Source organism: Neovison vison, chromosome 7 (assembly GCF_020171115.1).
Source record: "Neovison vison isolate M4711 chromosome 7, ASM_NN_V1, whole genome shotgun sequence".
In the NCBI taxonomy this organism is placed as follows: domain Eukaryota; kingdom Metazoa; phylum Chordata; class Mammalia; order Carnivora; family Mustelidae; genus Neogale; species Neogale vison.
This window is the reverse complement of record NC_058097.1, coordinates 56822916-56842887: the sequence shown is the minus strand read 5'-3', so window position 1 is coordinate 56842887 and position 19972 is coordinate 56822916. Positions and strand designations below refer to the sequence as shown.

Below are 19972 nucleotides of genomic sequence, written 5' to 3'. Positions count from 1 at the left end.
CAGTCCTGGCCCTGGCCAAGCAACCAGCGCTGAGGCAGGACCCTGGGGTTCAGAGAGACCCGCTCCCCTCCCCCACTCCTGCGGGCTGCCCCGGGAGGGGAGGGAAGTCGTGGGGGGAGCCTGGGTTCCGGCTGGAGCCCCAGCTTCCCGTCCAGCCCCGATGGGGCAGGAAGCAGGGCTGGGGAGGCCAGCTCAGGCCTTCCTGCCCCCTCCCCCAGAGAGGCCTGGGAGCTGGGTCAGCTGGAAGGAGTGGGGAGAGCAAGGGAGGGGGAGGGGGGATGAGAGAGAAAGCTCCTTCTGCCCTCAACCTCATGATAGGTGTCTTGTGTTTATGTAAAGTTGAACAGGTTCAGGACACTAGCGCGCGCGCATGTGTGTGTGTGTGTAGGCTTTGTGCAGTGAATTGTGTGTGTGTGTGTGTGTAGGCTTTGTGCAGTGAATTGTGTGTGTCCAGCATGAGGGGTTTCTAACACACCAGCGGGTGCCCGCTGGCTATGCTGAGTATGGACAGGTTCTGTCCAAGTGTGTGCCCCTGGCACGTGTCCCCACGGTGTGTCTGTGTCTGTGTCTGACCAGAGGCTGCTGTGCTCTCTGGGCTCTGTGACATGAGTCTGTGTGTAGGAGTGGGTCGTACCCCTGGGACGCATGGTGTGTCTGATTATTTTCTCAGCCTCTTTGCTACTGTTCTCTGTGTAAATTGGTGACTTCTTTGGTAAGCGTGACTCGAAGTGTGGATGTTTTCTGTGCATGTCTGTGTATCTGTGAGGGAGGTGTGTTTCTGGGAGCTGTTGTGCTCTGTTTGCTAGCTGAGCTGTGTTTTCAGTGCGTGGCAGGGGGCAGCTCCTGGGGTTTCTGTGTCTGTGGGCGACTTGTTTCTGGGGAAGGCTTGTGAGTGGTGTGTGCCTCGCTGGTATTCTGAGCACGTTGTGCCTGTGGGGTGTGTCTGAAACACGTTTGCTGTCATCCTCCTCGTGTGTTTGTGTGTGTGTCCATTCAGAGACTGGTGTCCTCAGTTCTAGGAGCAGATGGTGTTTGCATTTTTGTCTCCCCACATGTGGGTTGGTGACTTCGGTGTGAGCTGTTGTGTGGGTCTCTCTTTTTGGCATCATGAGATCTTTGAGGTGTTTTGAGTTTTCAGCCGGGTGGCAGTGTGTCCTGCAGGTCTGCATTTTGTGCTAGTGTTTCCAGGGCAGGAGGGGCATGGTGTGTCCCCAGGGAAACCACCGGCATCCCGAGTGACACGCCTAGTGGCCTCTGTGCTGAGTGGAGGCTGCGTCTGCGGTGTGTCCCCTTGCCGGCTGGTGCCACGCTGGCTCGGGGCTGGCTGTGGCAGGCGGGCAGGGCAGGGGCTGTGGTGGGCACTGGACCTGCGCCCGGACCTCAGTATAAATATCCCAGCTGCCGGCGGCTGTGTTTACTCTGCCCCAGCCCGGGGGCGGTGGCGGCGGCCCGGCAGGTCCTGGGGGTGGGGGTGACCAGGCCACAGCACAGACACTTCCTTCTGGCCAGACAGGCCACAGCCTCAGTGCCCCTTCCCGCCCCCTTTCTGGATGGGATTGTGGCGGTGACCCCTCCTCCTGGGCTCCAGGGGCCACCAGTGACCCTCTGACCTGGACATCCTCACTGGGCTTCCCAGGATCTGGGAGACAAAGAGGGGCTATCCAATGGGGTGAGGGGCAGACCAGGGGCAGCAGGGAGGGAGATGGGGTGGAGACTCTGGGAGCAAGGCACAGGAATGGTCACCACTGCTCAGAGACCTGGTGTGTTGGGATGAGCAGGAGGCAAGCAAGAGGGGTGGCTGAGTTCCTGGGCAGGGCTGCTAGGGGAAGAGTGGAGAGCTGAGAAGGGAGGTGGGAAGTGATGAAGATTCAGGCAGCTAGAGGCAGAGGCACAAGAGGCAAAGCTGAGGAGGGAGAGAGAGGGACAGGAGATGCAGGGGGGTCAGATGGGGTGCGGGTGGCAGCCAGCAGGGCTGGTCAGGAGAGATGGGGTGGGGGCTGGATGCCCACGAAGGGGCTCTCCCCCAGCGGGCCCTCCCTCCCTGACTCAGCCTCTCCGTCAGCCCTGACCCGCCTTGGGCCAGGCACCCCCCCACCCCACCCCAGGGCACCTCCAGGTCGTAGCCACGGGGGCTGTCGGGGGGGGGGGTGTCTCCCGCAGTCCCTCTCGACTGGCCCCACCTCTGTCTCCGCGCAGAGGCTCCCGTTTCTGCCATCTGACTAACCCTAATTCTGACTCAGCTGCTGCTGTCTCTCATCACTTTATTATGTAACAAATCTACGTCCCGCAGAATGTATCACAAACAACATTGACGATCCAGTGGCAGCCCGAAGAGAGTGGCGCACATCATGCAGGGGGGATCCCTGCCTTGGAAGAGCTCTCCGGGCCTGTGGGGGCGCACACGGACCCAGGGCGAACACCCTTCATTCCCCTGGCTCTCTGAGGGCATGGTCCTGGGCTTCCCCAGGAGCCAGGGCAGCAGTGCGGGTGGCACGAGCTGCACAGGAGCAATGGTTCTGGTCCAGGCGCCGACTTCCATGCCCCTGACACGGTTCCAAGCCCACGTGCAGGGAGAGGCTCCCCCCAGAGCTTAGTTGCTGGTATCACCCTTGACAGCCGCCTTTTCCTTGGTCTTCCTGAGGATGTCTGCATCTGTCTGCTCCAGGTGGCCCTGACCTGATGGCTGACATGCAGCCCAGGAGGAGGGTCTGTGGGACCTGTGAGGTTCTAGACCTGAGTTTCATTTTCACTGGCCGTGCGGCCTGGAGCAACTCACGTCTCCCTTCTGGCCTCCCCTGACTCACCTATGGAGTGGAGGCAAGTCCCCAGTTCTCTGGGTTGTCTGGAGGATTCTGTGTGGCACCAGGCCTGGCAAAGGACAGGACTGCTCAGGAACTGGAAGCTCCCATATTGAACAGTCTCTCGGTGTGAAATGTCCCTCAGCCTCCAGGCCAGTTCTCACTTTGTGTCTGGCTCTAGTCCTGTCTGACCCAGAGGGCAGAGATGAGGTCCAGGGGTCAAAAGCTGTGGCCCCAGGATCTCCCTCAGGCCGTGTGCCTGAGGAAGTGGTTTTGAGGATCCTTCAGGCTTGGCTATGGTGGGGTGCCATCATTTTGTCTCCCAGGAGTGAGGGGTCCCCAGGCCCCACTCTCTGACCTGTGGCCCACAGCCCTCCCCAAGCAGCTGAGCCCTCCGTATGCTTGTCTACTAGGGGAGCAGGAGCCGGGTGTGGGGGCATGGGAAGGCGGGACGCCTGGGTTCCCACAGGCCAGTGGCTGAGTCACTGGGAGGCCATCTGGCTCCCATTAGCCTGGGGCGGCAGGGGGCTCTGTGGGGCGGGCCGTGTGGCCAGCTGGGGGGCAGGGACGCTGGGGCAGGCTGTGTGTGGGATGACTCAGGACCCATGATAACAGCCTGTGCGTATTTGGGGAGTATAAACAGGAGAGGGAGAAGGAGGCGGAAGAAGGGAAGGAAGGAACGTTGTGGCTGGGGAAAGAGAGGGGCCGGTGGGGCTGAGAGGGAGAGCCCCCCTTCCCATGCCCCCTCCCGCCACAACCAAGCCAGCAGGCCCATGGCCCTGGTGCTGCCCCTGTGCCCCCCTCCCAAGTCTGGGTCCTGAGGGAGAGGTGACAGCTGGTAGCCAGCCCAGCGAGGCTGCCTTCCTTGGCAGCGAGGCCGGTGGGGTGGGGGGATGACACAGAGACCAGAGAAAAAAAGGCTGAGGGGCAGACAGAGAGCCAGAGGCGGCATGGAGGCAGAAATGGGAGCGGACAGGTGGGAAAAACCAGAGGCCTGGAGTGGGGGCTGAAGGAGACAGGAATGAACCGGGAGCAAGGAGGCATGAGCTGCGTCAGCACAGAGGGGGAGAAACGGGCAGAGGCCAAGGTGAAGCCAGGGGCTCACCTGGACCTCACTGGGCATTGATGTCCACTTGGTGTGCACCAGCTACAAAGGGCCTGCTGGCCTCAGTCAAGGGAAGGTGTTCAGCTTGGGCCCTGTCGTGGGGACAAAGGCATAGGGACAGGGAAGGGGATGGAGAAAGGCAGAGAGGAAAGATGGTGAGGTGCAGAAAGAGTGAGAGGGATGTAGAAAGCAAGAGACAGAAAGGCAGGGAGAAAAAGCGAGTGAGCCAGAGACAGCGAGAGATCGAGGTGGAGCTGGGCGGGGGGCAAGGTAGGGAACCCCGCACGCAGAGGGGGCAGGGAGTTGGCAGGGATGGCACCAGAGCCAGCGAGGCTGTCCCCTAGACGGAGTCATGGGCGGGGTGGGCGGCCACAGCCATCAGTCCCCATCCAGCTCTGGGCTGGGCGCATCCTCGGGCTCCTCCTCGTCAAAGTACCTCTCCTCCTCATCCCGCGCCACGATGTCCAGGTTGTCGAAGTCGGGGTTGTTGTCCACGGTGCTGCAGGGGGAGGGGGCTGTCAGGGGCTGGTTCTGTGGGCCCGGCCTTCCTGCTTCTCACCCTTCAGAGAGCTGGGGCTCCCCAGGTCAAAGGCCACATGCTGGCAGCTGTCAGTGGGAGCTGCCCCGGGGCGGAGAGGGCCAGGCATGGAACCTCTCAGGGCTTCAGACAAAGGGCAACATTTTCCAAAGCAGAGATTTTACACGAAAACTTAAGGTTTCTCTCAAAAAGCTGGAAGATGTGGGGATGGGAAGACCCTCATTCCCCAAAAAGTGGTTCTCAAACAGGAAGATCCTGGCCCTCAGGGGACATGTGGGGACAACTAGAAATGTTTTGGGTGTCTCAAGTGGGGTCTCCTACTGGCACCGAGTGGCTCGACACCAGGGATGCCTCTACTACCACGCACAGGCCAACGCTCCACACAAAGAATGATCCGGCCTGAAACGTCAGCAGTGCCGAGAAGTGTCTGCCCTGAGGTGACAAGTGATCCTAAACTGTTGGGAGGACGCTTGCAACTGGTGTTCCCCCTGCTGGGAACACTCTGAGCCCAGATATTCATGCTGTACCCCCCACCCCCAACACTCTGCACGTCTACGCTGAGACGTCACCTGCTCAAGAGCCTTCCCTGGCCACCTCATCCCAACCCCCCCCACCCCTAGACCCTGCCTTAATTTTATGGCCCGTCAGCACCAGATGCTACATACTTCTCTTGCTTCCTCATTAGAGTGGAACTCCCATCAGGGCAGGGAACCCTTTCATTGGCTTTGGTCACTGCTTTGTCCCCAGAGTCTGGACACAGCAGGTGCCCGGCACATGGTGGCTGAATACAGAGGAGGAACCCACTGGCCCCTCTGCCCAGCAGCTGCCCTCCAGGGGGGATGGGCTTTGGTCCCTCTGCAACCCTAATCTTCACCCTAGGCCCAATTTCCTCATGGGCACCTGGCTTTCTGGGGGCTCCCCATGGCCCAGGGACTCTGCACCCTGCTTTGAAAGGTGCAAAGCCAGCTGGAAGGTGGATAGCCAGACTTGCCTCCAGAGCCGGGTAGCCCTAGCTCAGGCAGGCGGTACCCCCAACTCAACTGGTGAGGGTTGGTTTGTTCGTGCGTCACTGGGGCTGCGTCTGAAGCCAGGCCCTTGGCTTGCACACCTACCAGGCCAGACTGCCTTGGCCTTTTATCTCTGATTCCGATACTTCATTCTTCTGTGTTCTTGCCTTCCCAGAGCAGTGGCTGTGTCTTGCCCTGGGGTCACGGTGGTGGGTCACTGCTGCGCGGCTACCACAGGCCCCTGTGGTTACCTACTGCAGCGAGGAGGTGCGGGGGCGTGAGGAAGCAACTGGCGTGCCTGGGGAAACCTGGAGGGCTTGGGGCGGTGGCATCCTAACAGGCCACCACCACTCACCTGAATAGAAATTTTTTTTTTTTTTTGGAGTACCAACCATCAGCTCTGCTCAGTCCCTTCTTCAGGTGAGAGGACTGATACTCAGAGATGGACAAAGCTAGTCCAAGGACACACACTCATCTCAGGTTCCCTTACGCTATCTGAGCTGGGCCGAGGGCCGTGGGGTGCTGGGCTGGGGCAGGGCGGGGCCTGGGTCACCTGTAGTCAAAGTCCCCGTCCTTGCCGTCCAGGAAGCGCTGGTGCATCCGGCTGGTGAACTCTTCCCGCAGGATCAGCCTCTCTTCTGAGTCAGGTATCCAGGACTCCGAGTCTTTGCTGGGGCTTTGGTCTGTAGGGGCGGACACCACAGTGGGGGGGGGGGTAGGTGTGAATGGTACACTCGGGGAGGGGCTGAACACATGGCCACAGAGACCTGCCTCCTCTGCTGGTGGCACTGCGAACACAGTGCTGACCAAGACAACCCTGGTCCTGCCCTCCGGGCCACATGCCAAACATGCAATGACAATACAGTGCTCTGGAGGTTGGAGAACAGGGTCAGGAGCTGATACCTGGAGGGTGGCGAAGGGAAGGCATTCTTGACAGAATGGCATGAGCAGGGGCCTGCAGGAAGCAACTGCTGCATGCCTTCGAGGAGTGGGGGACAGATATGCTGGAAGGACTGGGAAGAGCCTGGGCACTCAGGGCAGGCAGGGGAGGGATGTGAGGTCTGCTCTTACAGGTTGGGAGCCAGCTGGGAGCCCCCTGGTACCGGCCCTCACCTTCCTCATCACTATCCTCCTCCTCTTCCTCCTCCTCCAGGCCGGCCTCCTCCTCCTCCTGCTGCTGGAGCAGCCGCTGCTGCAGCTCCCGCTCCTGGTAGGACTGGAGCAGGAGGTCAGAGAGCGGGCAGGCAGGGGTGCCGAGGGCGCCGGGCTTGGGCGGCTGGTGGGCCGGGGCGCGGGCACTGAGCTCCTCCTGGGTTAGGTACTGCCCAATGTACTGCTCATACAGCAGCGGGGCCCGGAACCGCATCTGCTCGTCACTGAAGTACTCGCCGCCTGCATGGAGAAAGGGTGTGCCTGGGTTCAGGGGTCTGGGTGTGGGCTAAGCCTGTCTGGGCAGATGCATGTCCACAACCGTGCTTGTAGGAAGCCATGCACGCACAAGGGCAAGCGTGGCATGCACACTGAGACAGGTGGGAAAGCACGCAGGGACCTGAGGTCACGTGGTCGTGAGTATGCACGCGTGCATCTGAGCGTGTGTGGGTCATCAGCCCTGGATCTGCACGTGTGCTCCTCTGTGTGTGCACACTCAACTGTGGCCACCCTGGCCCTGCCTATTGCCGTGCCTGGTTACACGGGTGTGCACACCCTCCTGTGTGTGTGTCTAGGAGTGTCTCCGAGTCAGCGTGCAGGAGGCCATAGGCAGGGGTCCTTCACACCAGAGCCAGGATGCAGATGATGTGTGGCTGTCTGTGTACACAGCTGCATGTGCCAGATCAGGGGGCCCCTGGTAGCCTTCCAGACCCCACATCTCACCTCTCCCCAGAGTGCTCTCCCCTGCAGCCATCCCTTGGGTGGGCTTGGCTTCCCCAGCACCTGCTGCCCGTCTCCCCCAGCTGCCTGTTCCTGCAGGTGGCTCTGTCCCTCAAAAAATCATTAAGCCTGCCCAGAATCCCAGCCTCTGCAGCACTGGGGTCTGTGGCCATCCTGTCCTGCCCCCTCTCTTACCCATCTCTCTGTTTCTGGTATTTCCCACCATATTCTGTTTCTCTCCCTCTGTTTCCCTGGTTCTGTTTCTATCACTCTGCCTCCACCCACCTGTCCCTCCTGGGTTCCATATCTGTCACCTCATCCCCCATTCATTCATCCCTCCTCCCTCCCACCTCCTTCACTCCCTGTCACTGTGCCCCACCCTCTTCCTCTCCCTGGCTCTAGGGCCTACATCTTCACGGTAACCAGAATCTTCACTCCCTCTCTGCCTCATTTGCTCTTATCCTTCCACTTTAGTTCTGGTGTCTTTGGTCACAAAGATGCTTATAATGATACCGTGGTCAAGAAGGTATTGTGCCGGGGCGCCTGGGTGGCTCAGTGGGTTAAGCCGCTGCCTTTGGCTCAGGTCATGATCTCAGGGTCCTGGGATCAAGTCCCGCATAGGGCTCTCTGCTCGGCAGGGAGCCTGCTTCCTCCTCTCTCTCTCTCTGCCTGCCTCTCTGCCTACTTGTGATCTCTCTCTGTCAAATAAATAAATAAAATTTAAAAAAAAAAAAAAAAAAAAAAAGAAGGTATTGTGGCTTTCACAGGCGTGCCTTGTTTCAGAGGGCCTTTGTGTCCCCAGGGTCAGAGAGAGACTCCCCTGGATTTCCTCAGTGCCTCTGTGTATGGTGTGAGAAAGGGAATCTCATTTTCCTGAGGGGTAACCACTGACCACAGGGCTGGGTTCTGTGTCTGTGGCCCACTGACCTGAAACTGCACTTGTGTCATCTACTGAATTCTGACCCTTCTCACTACTGGTCCCATTCTCTTCCCTGGGATCCTGTCTGTCTCTACCTATCTTGCCTCATGGCTTCACATTTCTGTTTCAACCTCCCTGTGTCCCTGTCTCAAAACTCATCTCAAGATCTCTGTCCTGGGTGCCTGGGTGGCTCAGTGGTTTAAGCCGCTGCCTTCGGCTCAGGTCATGATCTCAGGGTCCTGGGATCGAGTCCCGCATCGGGCTCTCTGCTCAGCAGGGAGCCTGCTTCCTCCTCTCTCTCTCTGCCTGCCTCTCTTCCTACTTGTAATCTCTCTCTGTCAAATAAATAAATAAAATCTTTAAAAAAAAAAAAAAAAAAAAAAGATCTCTGTCCATGTCTCCACTCTTGCATCTTAGTTCCTTACTTCCTCTGCCTCAGTCTCCCTGCCCGCCCAGCCCTCCTGTCCCCACACCTTGGATGAGCTCACGCAGGGCAGCGTAGCGCCGGTTACGCAGGCGGGTACGCAGGGTGCGGGGTCGGGCACTGCCCTGTCGGGCCACCTCAGCACAGTAGAAGTCTGCACGATGGTCGCCGCGCAAGTGGCCAAAGCAGGCCAGGTGCTCCTCGCGGAGGCCTGTGCGGAAGCGCTCCAGGAACACCAGCGGCTTCTCATGGTATAGCTGGCCCAGGATGGCCACCTTCTCCCTCTCGGTGAGGTCAGGCTCGCCCTGCTGCTGGCTGCACACTGGTAGGCGGCTGGCGGCCACAGCACGCAGCATGGCACTCACCGCCGCATTCTCAGGCCCGGGGGGGTCATCATCCGGGGCCCTTGGTGGTGCCTCTGTCGCTTCCACCTTGTCCTGGGGTTTGGGTGGGACCAGCGTCCAGCTTGGCTCTCCCCAATGCCCAGAACCGGGCTGTGTGCAGTCTGTGGGGGTAGGAGAGATGTGTCAGTCCTGGGATGGGAGTGCGAGGGAGATGGAGTAGGTGGAAAAGCATCGTCTTACATTTACTGAGCACCTACTATGTTCTGGGCACTGTTCTAGGTCCCAAAGATACCAGACTAAGCACAAAGTTGACATTTTAGTGGGGGACACAGACCATGAAAAACATAATTATTGAAAACACACAATGTGTTAGCAAATGCACAGTCTGTTGGGTGGTTCCAAGAGTTTTGTAGAAAAATGGAGAGGTAAGGAGGGGAGAATGGGGTCAGTGGGGGGCAGGCTGCAATTTAATTAAATTTATTTATTTGAGATAAAGTGATGAGGGGCAGATGGGGAGGGAGACAGGGAGAAAGAATCTGAAGGAGACTCGGTGCAGAGCACAAGCCAGATACGGGGTTTGATCCCATGATCACAAGATCATGACATAAGCCGAAATCAAGAGTCAGATGCTTAACTGACAGTCACTTAGGTGCCCCAGGCTGCAATTTTATTTATTTATTTTTAAAAAAACATTTTTATTTATTTATTTGAGAGAGAGACAGTGAGAGAGAGCATGAGAAGCAAGAAGGTCAGAGGGAGCAGACTCCCCATGGAGCTGGGAGCCTGATATGGGACTCGATCCCGGGACTCCGGGACCGTGACCTGAGCCGAAGGCAGTTGCTTAACTAAGCGATCCAGGCGCCCCCCAGGCTGCAATTTTAAATGGGACAGTCAGAGAAGACCTTGCCAAAGAAGTGACATTTCGGTAGAGATCTGAGGTAGTGAGGGACTGAGCCGTGACATTTTTGGGGGAAAAGAGTTCTATGAAAAAGGGAATAGCCAGTGCAAAGGCCCTGAGGTAGGAGCATGCTTGGTATATTTACTTGGTTCTTTACCTCATTCACTGACTCACACAATCCTTTGCCTTTTTATTTGTTCACAAAATCACTAACACATCCACTAAACTGTTCATTCCCTCTCTTTCTATCTCATTCACACACTCACCCAACCATTCTTCAGCAACTCTAAATGTGTGCGAGGCCCCGGCTGGACTGCGCTGAGGATCCACGGGAGCAAACGAGCCAGCCCAACGCCGGCCCTCAGAGAATAGCCAGGGTGATGGGGGAGCCAGGACAGTCAAAAACAACACAGGAGGTAGTAACAGGCAAGCTGCATGCCAGGCAAACATTGTTGAGAGCTGTCTCTCAAAAGGTGTGGTAAGTGGAGTGAGGCTGAGCAGGCAGGAAATAGAAGACAGAAAGTACAGGCAAGTCCTTTGGGCAGCTTGGCTGGGACAGGGAAGAGGGAGGAGGTGGGGGTTACAAGGGTAGTGGGTGTCAGAGAGGGTTGTAATCACTGAGACCAGAGAAGACGGAGTTGGACCAGGGCAGGGGCTGTGCAGGAGGGCACAGGAAGGGGTGGTGGTTAGAAAGATGTTCAGGAGGCTGAGGAGACAAGCCATGGGGCTTTGGGCTGGGAGACAAGGGATGCATCCAGTTCAGGTCTGGGGTCTAGTGAGATTATCCTTGGGACAGTCATGGAAAAGGAGCAGATCTGGGGGTGGGGGGAAATGCTGAGGCCAGTTTGGGACATGGAAGGTAGGTTGGGCCCAGGGGATATCCACAGGGAGCATCTAAAAGACTCCAGGTCTGTGGGGCTGGAGACTTCTCAGGAGGAAAGTGTAGGGCTGGGGACAGAGCTACAGAGTTGGGATTGCCAAGATAGGAACCAAAGCCAAAGGAAATGAGAGGTCTTGGGGGGGCAAGGCAAGTGTGTGAGGGATGAGAAGAGTGGGCTAGGAAAGAGCCCCAACTGGATGGGGAGAAGCCTATGACGGAGGCCACGATACAAAATCGGCCACTGAAAGACAGCCATGCTTTAATTCCTGGAGCCTGTGTGGTTGCTGACGGCCAAAAAATGTGTCTCTGCAGATGTGAAGTTAGGGATCTTGGGACAGGGGGATTATCTTGGATTGTCCAGGTGGGTCACAATGAGTGTCCATAAGAGAGAGTCCGAGGGAGACTGGACATACACAGAAGAGAAGGCCACGGGAGTGATGTGGCCACAAGCCAAGAACATCAGGAGCCACCAGAAGCTGGAAGAGCCTCTGAGGGAGCCTCCACGGTCCTGCTACCACCCTGATTTCAGACTTGTGGTACCAATTTCAGACCTCTGGCCTTCAAAACTGTGAGAGAATAAATTTCTCTTGTTTTAAGCCCTCCAGCTTGTTGTCATCTGCTGCAGCAGCCACAGAAAACTGACAGAGACTGAGCGGGAGGAGCCTGAGAGAAAGGGAAAGGGAAGAGTGGTGTCACAGAAATCAAGGGGGGGAGGCGCCTGGGTGGCTCAGTAGGTTGAGCGTCCCACTCTTGGTTTCAGCTCAGGTCATGAACTCATAGCACTTGGAATGGAGCCTGGAGTCGGGTTATGGGCTCCTTTATCAAGGGTGGGTCTGCTTGAAGATTCTCTCCCTCTGTTCCTTCCCTCACTTTCTCCTCCTTTCTCTCTAAAATAAATAAATCTTAAAAAAAAGAAAAAGAAAAAAGAAGGTAAGGGACAACTTTCAAGAAGATTGGAGGGGTCAATGGCATCGAATTCTCCAAGCAGCCTAGTAAGAGAAAAGCTGAATGGGGTGACTCCATTTAACTACAGGGGGGAGAGGCCACTGGCAACCTTAATCAGAGAAGTTTCTGGAGGTAAAAGCTGGACTGCAAATGGGTGGGAGGTGAAGAAAGGGAGGCAGGTGTGCATGACAATTTGGAGAAGATACCTGACATGGAACCAAGAGACAGATTTTCTTTTTATTTTACCTTATTTTAAAAAAGATTTTATTTATTCATTTGACAGATAGAGATCACAAGCAGGCACAGAGGTAGGAAGAGGGAGGAAGGAAAGCAGGCTCCCTGCTGAGCAGAGAGCCCAATGTGGGGCTTGATCCCAGGACCCTGAGATCATGACCTGAGCCGAGGGCAGAGGCTTAACCCACTGAGCCACCCAGGCGCCCCAAACTTTTTTAGATTAAAACATTTTTTTAAATGGAAAATTTCCAACATGCAGAGATTCAGAGAACTGGATGAAATGCCCACCCCATCCCCTATACCAATCATTCAGCTTCAACAAGCCTCCCAACCACACCTCGTTTCAGCCAGCCTCCCAACCACACCTCGCCCCTCCTGGGACGACTCTGAAGCAGCGGGATGAAATTTCAAGAGAAGCTAAAATGATAGCGTTTTAGATACTGACGGGAAGGCATCGGGAGAAATAAAGAGACTGAAAATGCAAAGGAGAGAGATGGAGGGAGCACAGAAACGGATTGAGGACTCGAGGACGCCGATGGCACTGTGGTCTTTGGGGAAAGGGGAATGAGAATGAAATGGGGGAGCTGTAAATCTGGACTAGGCAGAGTCTGCGTGGGTCAGGAGGAAGGTCAGCCTTGGGCAAGGGAAGGGTCAAGTGCCATGCAGGGGGGTAACTGAGAAGCAGGGCTGACTGAGACTCAGACGGGATAGGGAGCAGGTTTCTGGTGACCTAAGAGTTAGCCTGGCACGGGGTAAAGGCTGGCCTGGAACTTAGAGGGGCTTAATTTCGGGCGAGGAGACGGGGTAAAGGACTGCAGTTCGCAACAAGAGAGGCATTAATCTCCACAAAGTGGCAAAGTGAGCTGGTAAAACCGAGGGCTGCTGTGTCCCCCTGTAAGGAGTCCTCCTGCGCGGCAAGGGGAATCATTTTCCAAAGACACCGCAGCCCCACCCTCCCGCCGCCTCCACGAGGCCAGGACCTCACCTTCATCGGGTTCCCTGGCCGCCGCTGCGGTCGCCACTGCCTCCATCCTGATTCCTAATTAGTTAGCCCCCGCGGTAGGCTCCGCACGCGGACCCCAGCCCCAGGCCCTCAGCGGCCACTTCCGGCTGGACACCCTGTGTGGGACCCCGTGTTCCGCCAAACCCGAAACAACAGTTCCGTGGTGAAGGCGGACCTTCCTATGCGCATGCGTGTCCTCCTCAGGTCCCGCCCCCTCGCCGCCGCCGCGAACGGAAAGAGCGTCGGGGTCAGAGGCTCTTCCCCGCCCCCCACCTCGCCCCCATCTGACCTGCCAAGAAATTGAACTCCCAGGAGGATCTGAACCATTGTTCAACCTGTTCACTGCTGGGACTGAGAGTCTGGCATGCTTACCTCTGGGATGGACAGTTGAATGGCTGATGGGCTCCGTCCAGAGCCTTTTGAGGATTTGTGTTCTGGTTTAGGCTCCAATCCATTCCCTTTTCCTTAACCACCTCAAAGAATACCTACTAAGCTTTGGTTCTTGCTTCTGTGATCAAAGCCAGTCCCTGGCTAGCATGAGATGGGTGGTGAGATAAGACAGAATTCCCCACTGTGTTCTAGGACCCGAAGAATTTGCAGATGTGGAGAGTGACAACCCTGGTACCGATCCGCTCTAGGTGATGGGTAGTGACTCACTCAGGTGTCCAACAAAGTGGACAGACATACCACAAGTGACCACCCTGAGTGGCCTCGACTCTGACGGTGTTGTCCACCCCAGCCTAGAAGGTCAGGGAAGGTTTCCTTTTAGGAGGAGAGGACACCCAAGCTGAGACCTAAAAGATGAGCAGGAATTAAAGAGGAAGGTTTCAGGCAGCAGGGCAAGGCAAAGACCCAGAGGGGAAGGCAGGCATGGTTATTTCTGGCTACTGCAAGGACTTTGATGTGGTCAGGGAATAAAAGTGTTCTAACTTGGAAGGCCACTGTTGGGCTGCAAAGGATTTGAGAACCTCTTGAATATTAACGCAAAATTCCATGTGCATGTGCACTTTCTGAAGCAGAGTTGATGGCATTTGGATTGAGATTTGTGACTCCCCCAGGACAAACCACCGATCTTAAGTTCAAAGAGGGAGCAGCAGAAGATGAAGCCAGAGCAGTCACCAGTGGTCAGGCACACAGGGCCTCATAAGCCACACTAAGTAGCTTGAGTTCCTTTATCCTTCGGGTAGCAGGCGGGAGTGGGGACAGCATGAGGGTAAGGGGCCGGAAGTAATGGAGATCTGTGAGGATCTGGTGCAATGATCCAGACACTGTGGACCAGAGCAGAGAAATAACTTCCCATTTGCATTGCTGGAATAAGGGACCTAGAAGCCTATTTGCCACAGCCCATAGGGGCTAACTACATTCAAGACAGATTACTCAGAGAGGCCAACAGAGGGTGCTGTTGCCCAACACGTGCACCAGCAAGGGGACTTTCCAGAGATGGAGGGCCTTCCCCTGTGCTCTGAGTGCAGAGGGAGGCACTCCAGGGTCCCATTTAGCCTAACTAGCCACCAATTTTGGTTCCATCTCACATTCAGATGCCTCATTCCTGATCTCAAAACTAGTCGGACTTCCTCCTCCTCTTGCAGCCTGTGTTCCATTCATAAGGCTCTGAGGTACTTCCTGTAAGGGATGGGGCTCAACTGGCATTCCTGTGCCCCAGCATTATCCTTTACAAGGGGCCAGGAACACCACATATCCCCCCACCACATATGGGGGAGAGGACACTAGGCTATACAGAGATGCAGACACAAAGTCTTTTAACTTGGCTTCCCTTCTCCAGGAAGACCTCCCCTTACCACAGTCTCTACCCTCAGACTTTCACAGCTGACCATGTGGTGTTACCATCCGAGGACAAGTCCATGTTACCTCTGGACTGGGAGACCCATGAGAGCAGAGCTCCAGCCTGTCCTGACCATGCTGGATCCCCAGCACTGTCGAGAGAGAGAGTGAGGCACAGAACAAATACGTACCACATAGTGGCTGGATAAAGTTGTTCCTGGAATCCCCACTAGCCTGGATCCAGGAGTGCAGGAAGGACCCGTCCTAAGGCCAGCACCCAAAGCCAGGACCAAGGTAGATGGTCCCCATTATGACCCCCAACAGTCCAGCCCTGGTCTCCATCCCATCAGGCCTATCTCACCCTCTGCCTAGGGACCTGCTATGCCTTCTAGTTGCAAATTCCTGGAGATTTGGGGCTGTGAGTGGACCAGAAAGAGCAGGGACCAGAGAACTACTTTAAAATGAACTAGTAGATTTTATACTGAGAGCCCCAGGTTTAAGGGGGGCATCCCCAGCACCAAAAACAGGGCCAGGCAACACAAAACCCTCAGTAAGTGTTTAATGGATGAGTAAATAACATCCCCTTTGAAAAGGTCCCACCCCAATTAAAGGCCAACTGCAGTAACACTTCAGGGTTTCAACCCTGCTTCCTTCCTGCTAGGAGGTGCCATGTCATTTATTGAAAGAAAACAAAACAAAGCAAACACATTTCTTAGTAAGTGCAGTTTGTTAAAATCCTGTTAAAACATATGGGTCAGGGGGGAGTAAAAATAATCAGAGGATCATTGTAGGAAAAACCTTTAGGTCTGGCACCTGGAAGACCTCTGGAGAGGAGGCGGTGGGAGAAATCTCATGTACTGAAGGGAAGGAGCCCCCCCCAACCTCCCCTTCTTCCCTCTCGCCCGCTTAATCCCACCAGAAACTACCAAGACGCCTGGAATAAAAGGTTTCAAGTTCAATAGTCACACTCTCTCCAAATACAAAAAGCAGTTACAATTCAACTCAACACAGAAGCTTGTGTGCAAGGTTACGGGAAACTGAGACATCGTATAAAAAGTTAGGTTAAAGATGATTCTGTGGTTCTGTTTTTTGTGTGTGTTTTGTTTTGAGGCTGTGGCTCTTCCTCCGTCACCTGAACTCAGCAAAGAAATGGTTAACCTGATGAAATATCAACAGCCACAGTAAAAACAGATAAATTCTAAAAATTAAAAAAAAAAAAAAAAGCATAATTACCAAAAAATATCTGTCACTACTTCCTCCCTCCGCATTTTACTTTTTAAACTTGTGGGGTTTTGTGTTGTTTTTTTTTTTTTTTTTAAGTTTTTGATTTTTTTTTTTTTTTAAATCCTGAAAAGTAGACAGTAAAACAGCTCCTGGAAGAATGTACAACCAACTGCAAGAGGGTCTGGGAAGCTGAGGGGCTGGAGCAGGGCTGGGAGAGGTGGGCAAAAGGGGCCCTCCCTCAGCCACTGTAGCCTCACTGTATGACCAAGGGGCAGGGGAGAGGTCTTTAGTCAAAAAGGAGGCAGGAAGGAGAAAGAAGAGGAAGAGGGTAAGGGGACAAACAGAAAATAAAAGATCATTGTTGCCTGTTTGAATCCAGAAAAAAATGCCCGGCCCTGTGTTGGGGAAGAAGCCCCTCAGAGGGGAGGCAGTGGGCTGAAAGGAGGCAGCCCTGGGATGACCCGTCCCCCAGCACCACAGGACCCAGTGTGGGTAGACGAGGGGGCCGAGGTGGGCGCTGGTGGAGGAAGCCGGCAGGGGCCTCCAGAGCACACTGGCTACTGTGTGCTTGTGCCTCCCTGTGTGTTCCCGGAGTAGCTCCCGTAGTCGTAGTTCCCGTAGTATGGTGGCCACTGGCCCTGGTTCTGATAGTACTGGTTCCACTGCTGGGCATACTGGAGAGAGAAACCAAGAGCACCATGTTATCCTTACCCAGACCCACATTTGGCTCCTGTCTCGAACCTCCTCTCACCCAGGGGAGAGATGAATGCACTGACAATAGCCAACACATGAGTCCCCTGGAGAGATCAAGGTCCCCTGGGAGGGTAAGTGACTGACCTGATGTCCCATGGGTGGGGAGTCAGGGACTGAAGCCCAGACCTCCTGGCTTGCCAACCTAATGTCCTTTCAGGTATAGGCAGATACCATATTCAAAACACTGAACAACAGGTGGGAGGGCCTAGCACCAGCCAAGGGGCATGGACACTGGCCATGGTGCTGAAGCAGGATTCACAGGCCCCTGCTATGCCATTTTCTGGCTTCAATGGAGAAAAGAGGCTCAGATACCAGTGCAGAACGTTCACTAAATGGAATGGCTACATCAGGTGATTGCCAGCCTGAGATCAGCCCATCTCTGTAGTATGAATAAAGAGGGACCCCAGTCTCAGAATACACATCCATGCGGGTCCCCTGGAAGTCTCTTTATGTGTACCCTCCCTCCGCTGCCCCACCCCGAGTCTGGCACCTACCTGCTGATACTGGTTATAGCTGGGCTGAGGGTAGGTCTGTGCAGTGGGGGGCGGCGGTGGGGTGTAGGGAGCCGGGTTGTAGCCACCATAGCTCCCATAGTTGTAGGCAGGCGGTGGTGGTGGTGGTGGTGGTGGGGCTGTGTAGCCCTGGCTGTAACCTCCTTGGTTGTAGGGTGGCTGGCTGTAACTCGGCTGGAAAGCGGGGGGAAAAAACCAGGGTTCAGCTAGGATGGAGGAAGGGCCTTCATAAGCTGTGCACCACAAAGGAACTTCCCTGGGGGAGGTTGTTTGCGGGCTGAGGAAATGGGTCAGTTCTGTGACATGCTGGGACAGAGAAGGAGGCAGGGTTGTGTTTGTTCTGGACTCTACTCCCAGCTCTAAGATTCTGGGGGAGCAAGGGACACAGCCTCTCTTCAAATTCTACTGCTTTTTTCCCTCCCGTAAGATGAGAGTTACAACAGAACTAGCCTCTCCGACGGCCCTGCATCTTCGGGAAGCTTGAGCGCACAAGCCACCAGGAACTCCCTAAATGATGGTGGTTGTTTTGGGAAGGTCTGCTGAGAACAGTAGTAGCAATTTCCCAAGTGCTTCCACATGCAGACTGGATCATTAATCCCTCTAATTCCCCCATCAACCCTGTGAGGCAGGTTCCACTAGCCTCATTTTATAGAGCAGGAATCTGAAGCTCAGAGAGGTGAAATTAGTGTACCCAAGTCACACAGTAAAAAGTGGTGGAACTAGGACTTGACCTCTGGTCTGTCTAGTTCCAGAGTCTTACCCACAAAGCTAGAATACCACCCATCCCTCACAGCAAACCTTGCAAATGAGTTCTACCAACAACTCTATAGTCTTTTATAAAGAAAACGAGGTGCAGAGAGGTGCCACTGTTTGTGCAAGGTTATAGAACCCAGACATTGTGGGGTTGGGGTTTGAATCTGTGCCTACCCATCCTGTTCTAGGAAACATTCTGGTTAGACCAGGACTGGGAGTCATTCATCTGTCTCTTGGCAACTGTCCCCAGGCCTGGCATGTGGAAGGCACTTAGGAAACGGCTGTGGACTACTCTGGCTAATAGCGCCTGTGCATTCCAGAGCCCAAGCACTGGCTTTTGGAGAACTGGAACTGAGCCAGGAGCTGCTCCAGAGTGAAGCTCTCAGGACACAGGGCAAGACCTCCCAAGCTCAGGGCGTGGCTCCAAATGCTGCCAGTCTAGGCAAAAGCAACTCCAATTAGGTGCTTTCTTGGGGATTCAGGAGAGCTCAGCGACAGCAACTTAAGCAATAAACACTCACAACACATGACTGTGAGGGGGTGGGAGAACAGGTAGGTTCCCGATTTATCTGGGTCTGGAAGGAACAACTAGGGTCCACTGCAGTCAAAAGCACTGCCAGGAAGAAGGGCAGGGTTGGAGTAAAGAGTAGAGAGGTGTGGCCAGGACGCCCACTGCCCATTCCCCCAGCCCACCTCCTCTGGCCTGTGGACGCACACACTCCTTCTCTCACCTGTGGAGGACTGTAGCTGCTGACAGTGGGGGTGCTGGTATTGGCGCTCGAACCGGGGATGTTGCTATTCTTGCTGTAGCTGCTGGTCCCCGGAGGGTTCCGAGCAGGGCTGTAGCTGGGTGGTGGTGGTGGCTGCTGGGGCGGAGGCTGTGGCGGCGGCGGCTGCTGGGGTGGGGGCTGCTGCTGGGGAGCCCGGTTGTAGCTGCCTCGGTTGTTGGAGTTGTTGTTATCCCGGCTGTTGTTACCCCAGCGGTTCTGGTTGTAGCCACCACCTCCACTGCGGTTGAAGCCTGTGCCAGATAAGCCAGGGGAGAGGCCCTGTCACTCTGAACTGGTGACCCTCAGGAGCAGGGCTCCACTCTGGGTCTCCCCAGATCCCCAGGCTCGTCCCCTGTGCAGCCCTGATAACTCAGTCATCACTGTCTGCTGACAGGCTTGTCTTGCCCACGGGACTGTGAGCTTGGGACCAGGGCTGCTTGGTTCCTACTGTGTCCCCAGCATCCCAACAGCTGCTGAACAAATTGGAAGAGGTGGTTAGGAAGAGGGCAGGATAGTCCTCTTCACGCTTGGTTAAACGGGTCAGTTCCCCCTGAGCCCTTGAGCAACTATGGCTGGGCCCAGAGCCCTGCCCCCTGCCACCTCCCACTGGTCTCTGGACCTCAGCCTAGACACTGGTGTCTCGGGAGGCCTTTCCTTAGTCTGCTCCCTCCCAGCCTGGATCAGGTGTCACCAAGCTCACGCTAACCCAGGGCTTTGCCACTCAGCCCAGAAGCCTTCTGGATGGCCACTACAGGGTGATGTGTCTGTCTGGGTCATGGCGGTGTCCCCAGAACCATCCAGCTCAACACTAAAGCTAAGTGAGGCATGCTAGCTAAATCATGATCATACACTTTGCTTCAGAAACAGGAGAACTTAATAACAGGCCACTTGGTGCTAACTCTAGCTCTGGATTCAGTCAGGCAAATCTTGGGCAAATTAACTTCTCTCAGCCCACTTCTCTACTTGTTTTAATACCAAACACCAAAAACAATCTTAACATTTGTCTTGTGCTAGGTCCTGAGCTGGAAACTAAGACCGGTAGTAAACTTGTTCTGGCCACTCTTTAGCAGCTTACGGTCAGATGGCAGAGAAGATTTGCAAAAATGACACTAGAGTGAGCTGCAAAGGGGCATGGGTTTCAGGAGCAACGCCCAGGGGAAAGCAGGACAGTGGGGGAGTTCCCCTGAGGGCCTACGGTTTGACTCACCACAGTT

The 19972-nt window shown here is 55.3% G+C and overlaps 2 protein-coding genes across 5 annotated transcripts in view; both read right to left on the bottom strand.

Annotated features, from left to right (window-relative positions):
- Positions 1 to 2244: 2244 nt before the first annotated feature.
- On the bottom strand, positions 2245 to 13132 carry CCDC97 (coiled-coil domain containing 97). Its single transcript, XM_044257369.1, has 5 exons — positions 12947 to 13132; positions 8710 to 9165; positions 6562 to 6840; positions 6002 to 6131; positions 2245 to 4402 (listed from the first exon to the last, which is right to left on the bottom strand). Exons 1-5 carry the CDS (start codon positions 12990 to 12992, stop codon positions 4282 to 4284), a joined length of 1032 nt encoding a protein of 343 aa, XP_044113304.1. The 5' UTR covers positions 12993 to 13132; the 3' UTR covers positions 2245 to 4281.
- Positions 13133 to 15388: 2256 nt separating this feature from the next.
- HNRNPUL1 (heterogeneous nuclear ribonucleoprotein U like 1) overlaps positions 15389 to 19972 on the bottom strand; it is a 37185-nt gene continuing 32601 nt past the window's right edge. For all 4 annotated transcript variants that reach the window (XM_044257368.1, XM_044257364.1, XM_044257365.1 and 1 more), the window contains exons 13-15: positions 18720 to 19009; positions 17218 to 17409; positions 15389 to 16644 (exon numbers count right to left, since the gene is read on the bottom strand). In XM_044257368.1, coding sequence (XP_044113303.1) covers positions 16528 to 16644; positions 17218 to 17409; positions 18720 to 19009 — 599 coding nt within the window. In that variant the 3' untranslated portion in view covers positions 15389 to 16527. The remainder of the gene's footprint in view (positions 16645 to 17217; positions 17410 to 18719; positions 19010 to 19972) is intronic.

What these genes read in the sequence shown, in the direction of transcription:
- CCDC97 (XM_044257369.1), bottom strand. Translation starts at nt 12,992, where the DNA reads ATGGAGGCAGTGGCGACCGCAGCGGCGGCCAGGGAACCCGATGAAG. An exon ending in GGCCAGGGAACCCGATGAAG is followed by an intron (nt 9,166 to 12,946) that starts GTGAGGTCCTGG and finishes CTACCCCCACAG; the next exon opens with ACTGCACACAGCCCGGTTCT. An exon ending in GACGGGGACTTTGACTACAG is followed by an intron (nt 4,403 to 6,001) that starts GTGACCCAGGCC and finishes CTCCCCCTGCAG; the next exon opens with CACCGTGGACAACAACCCCG.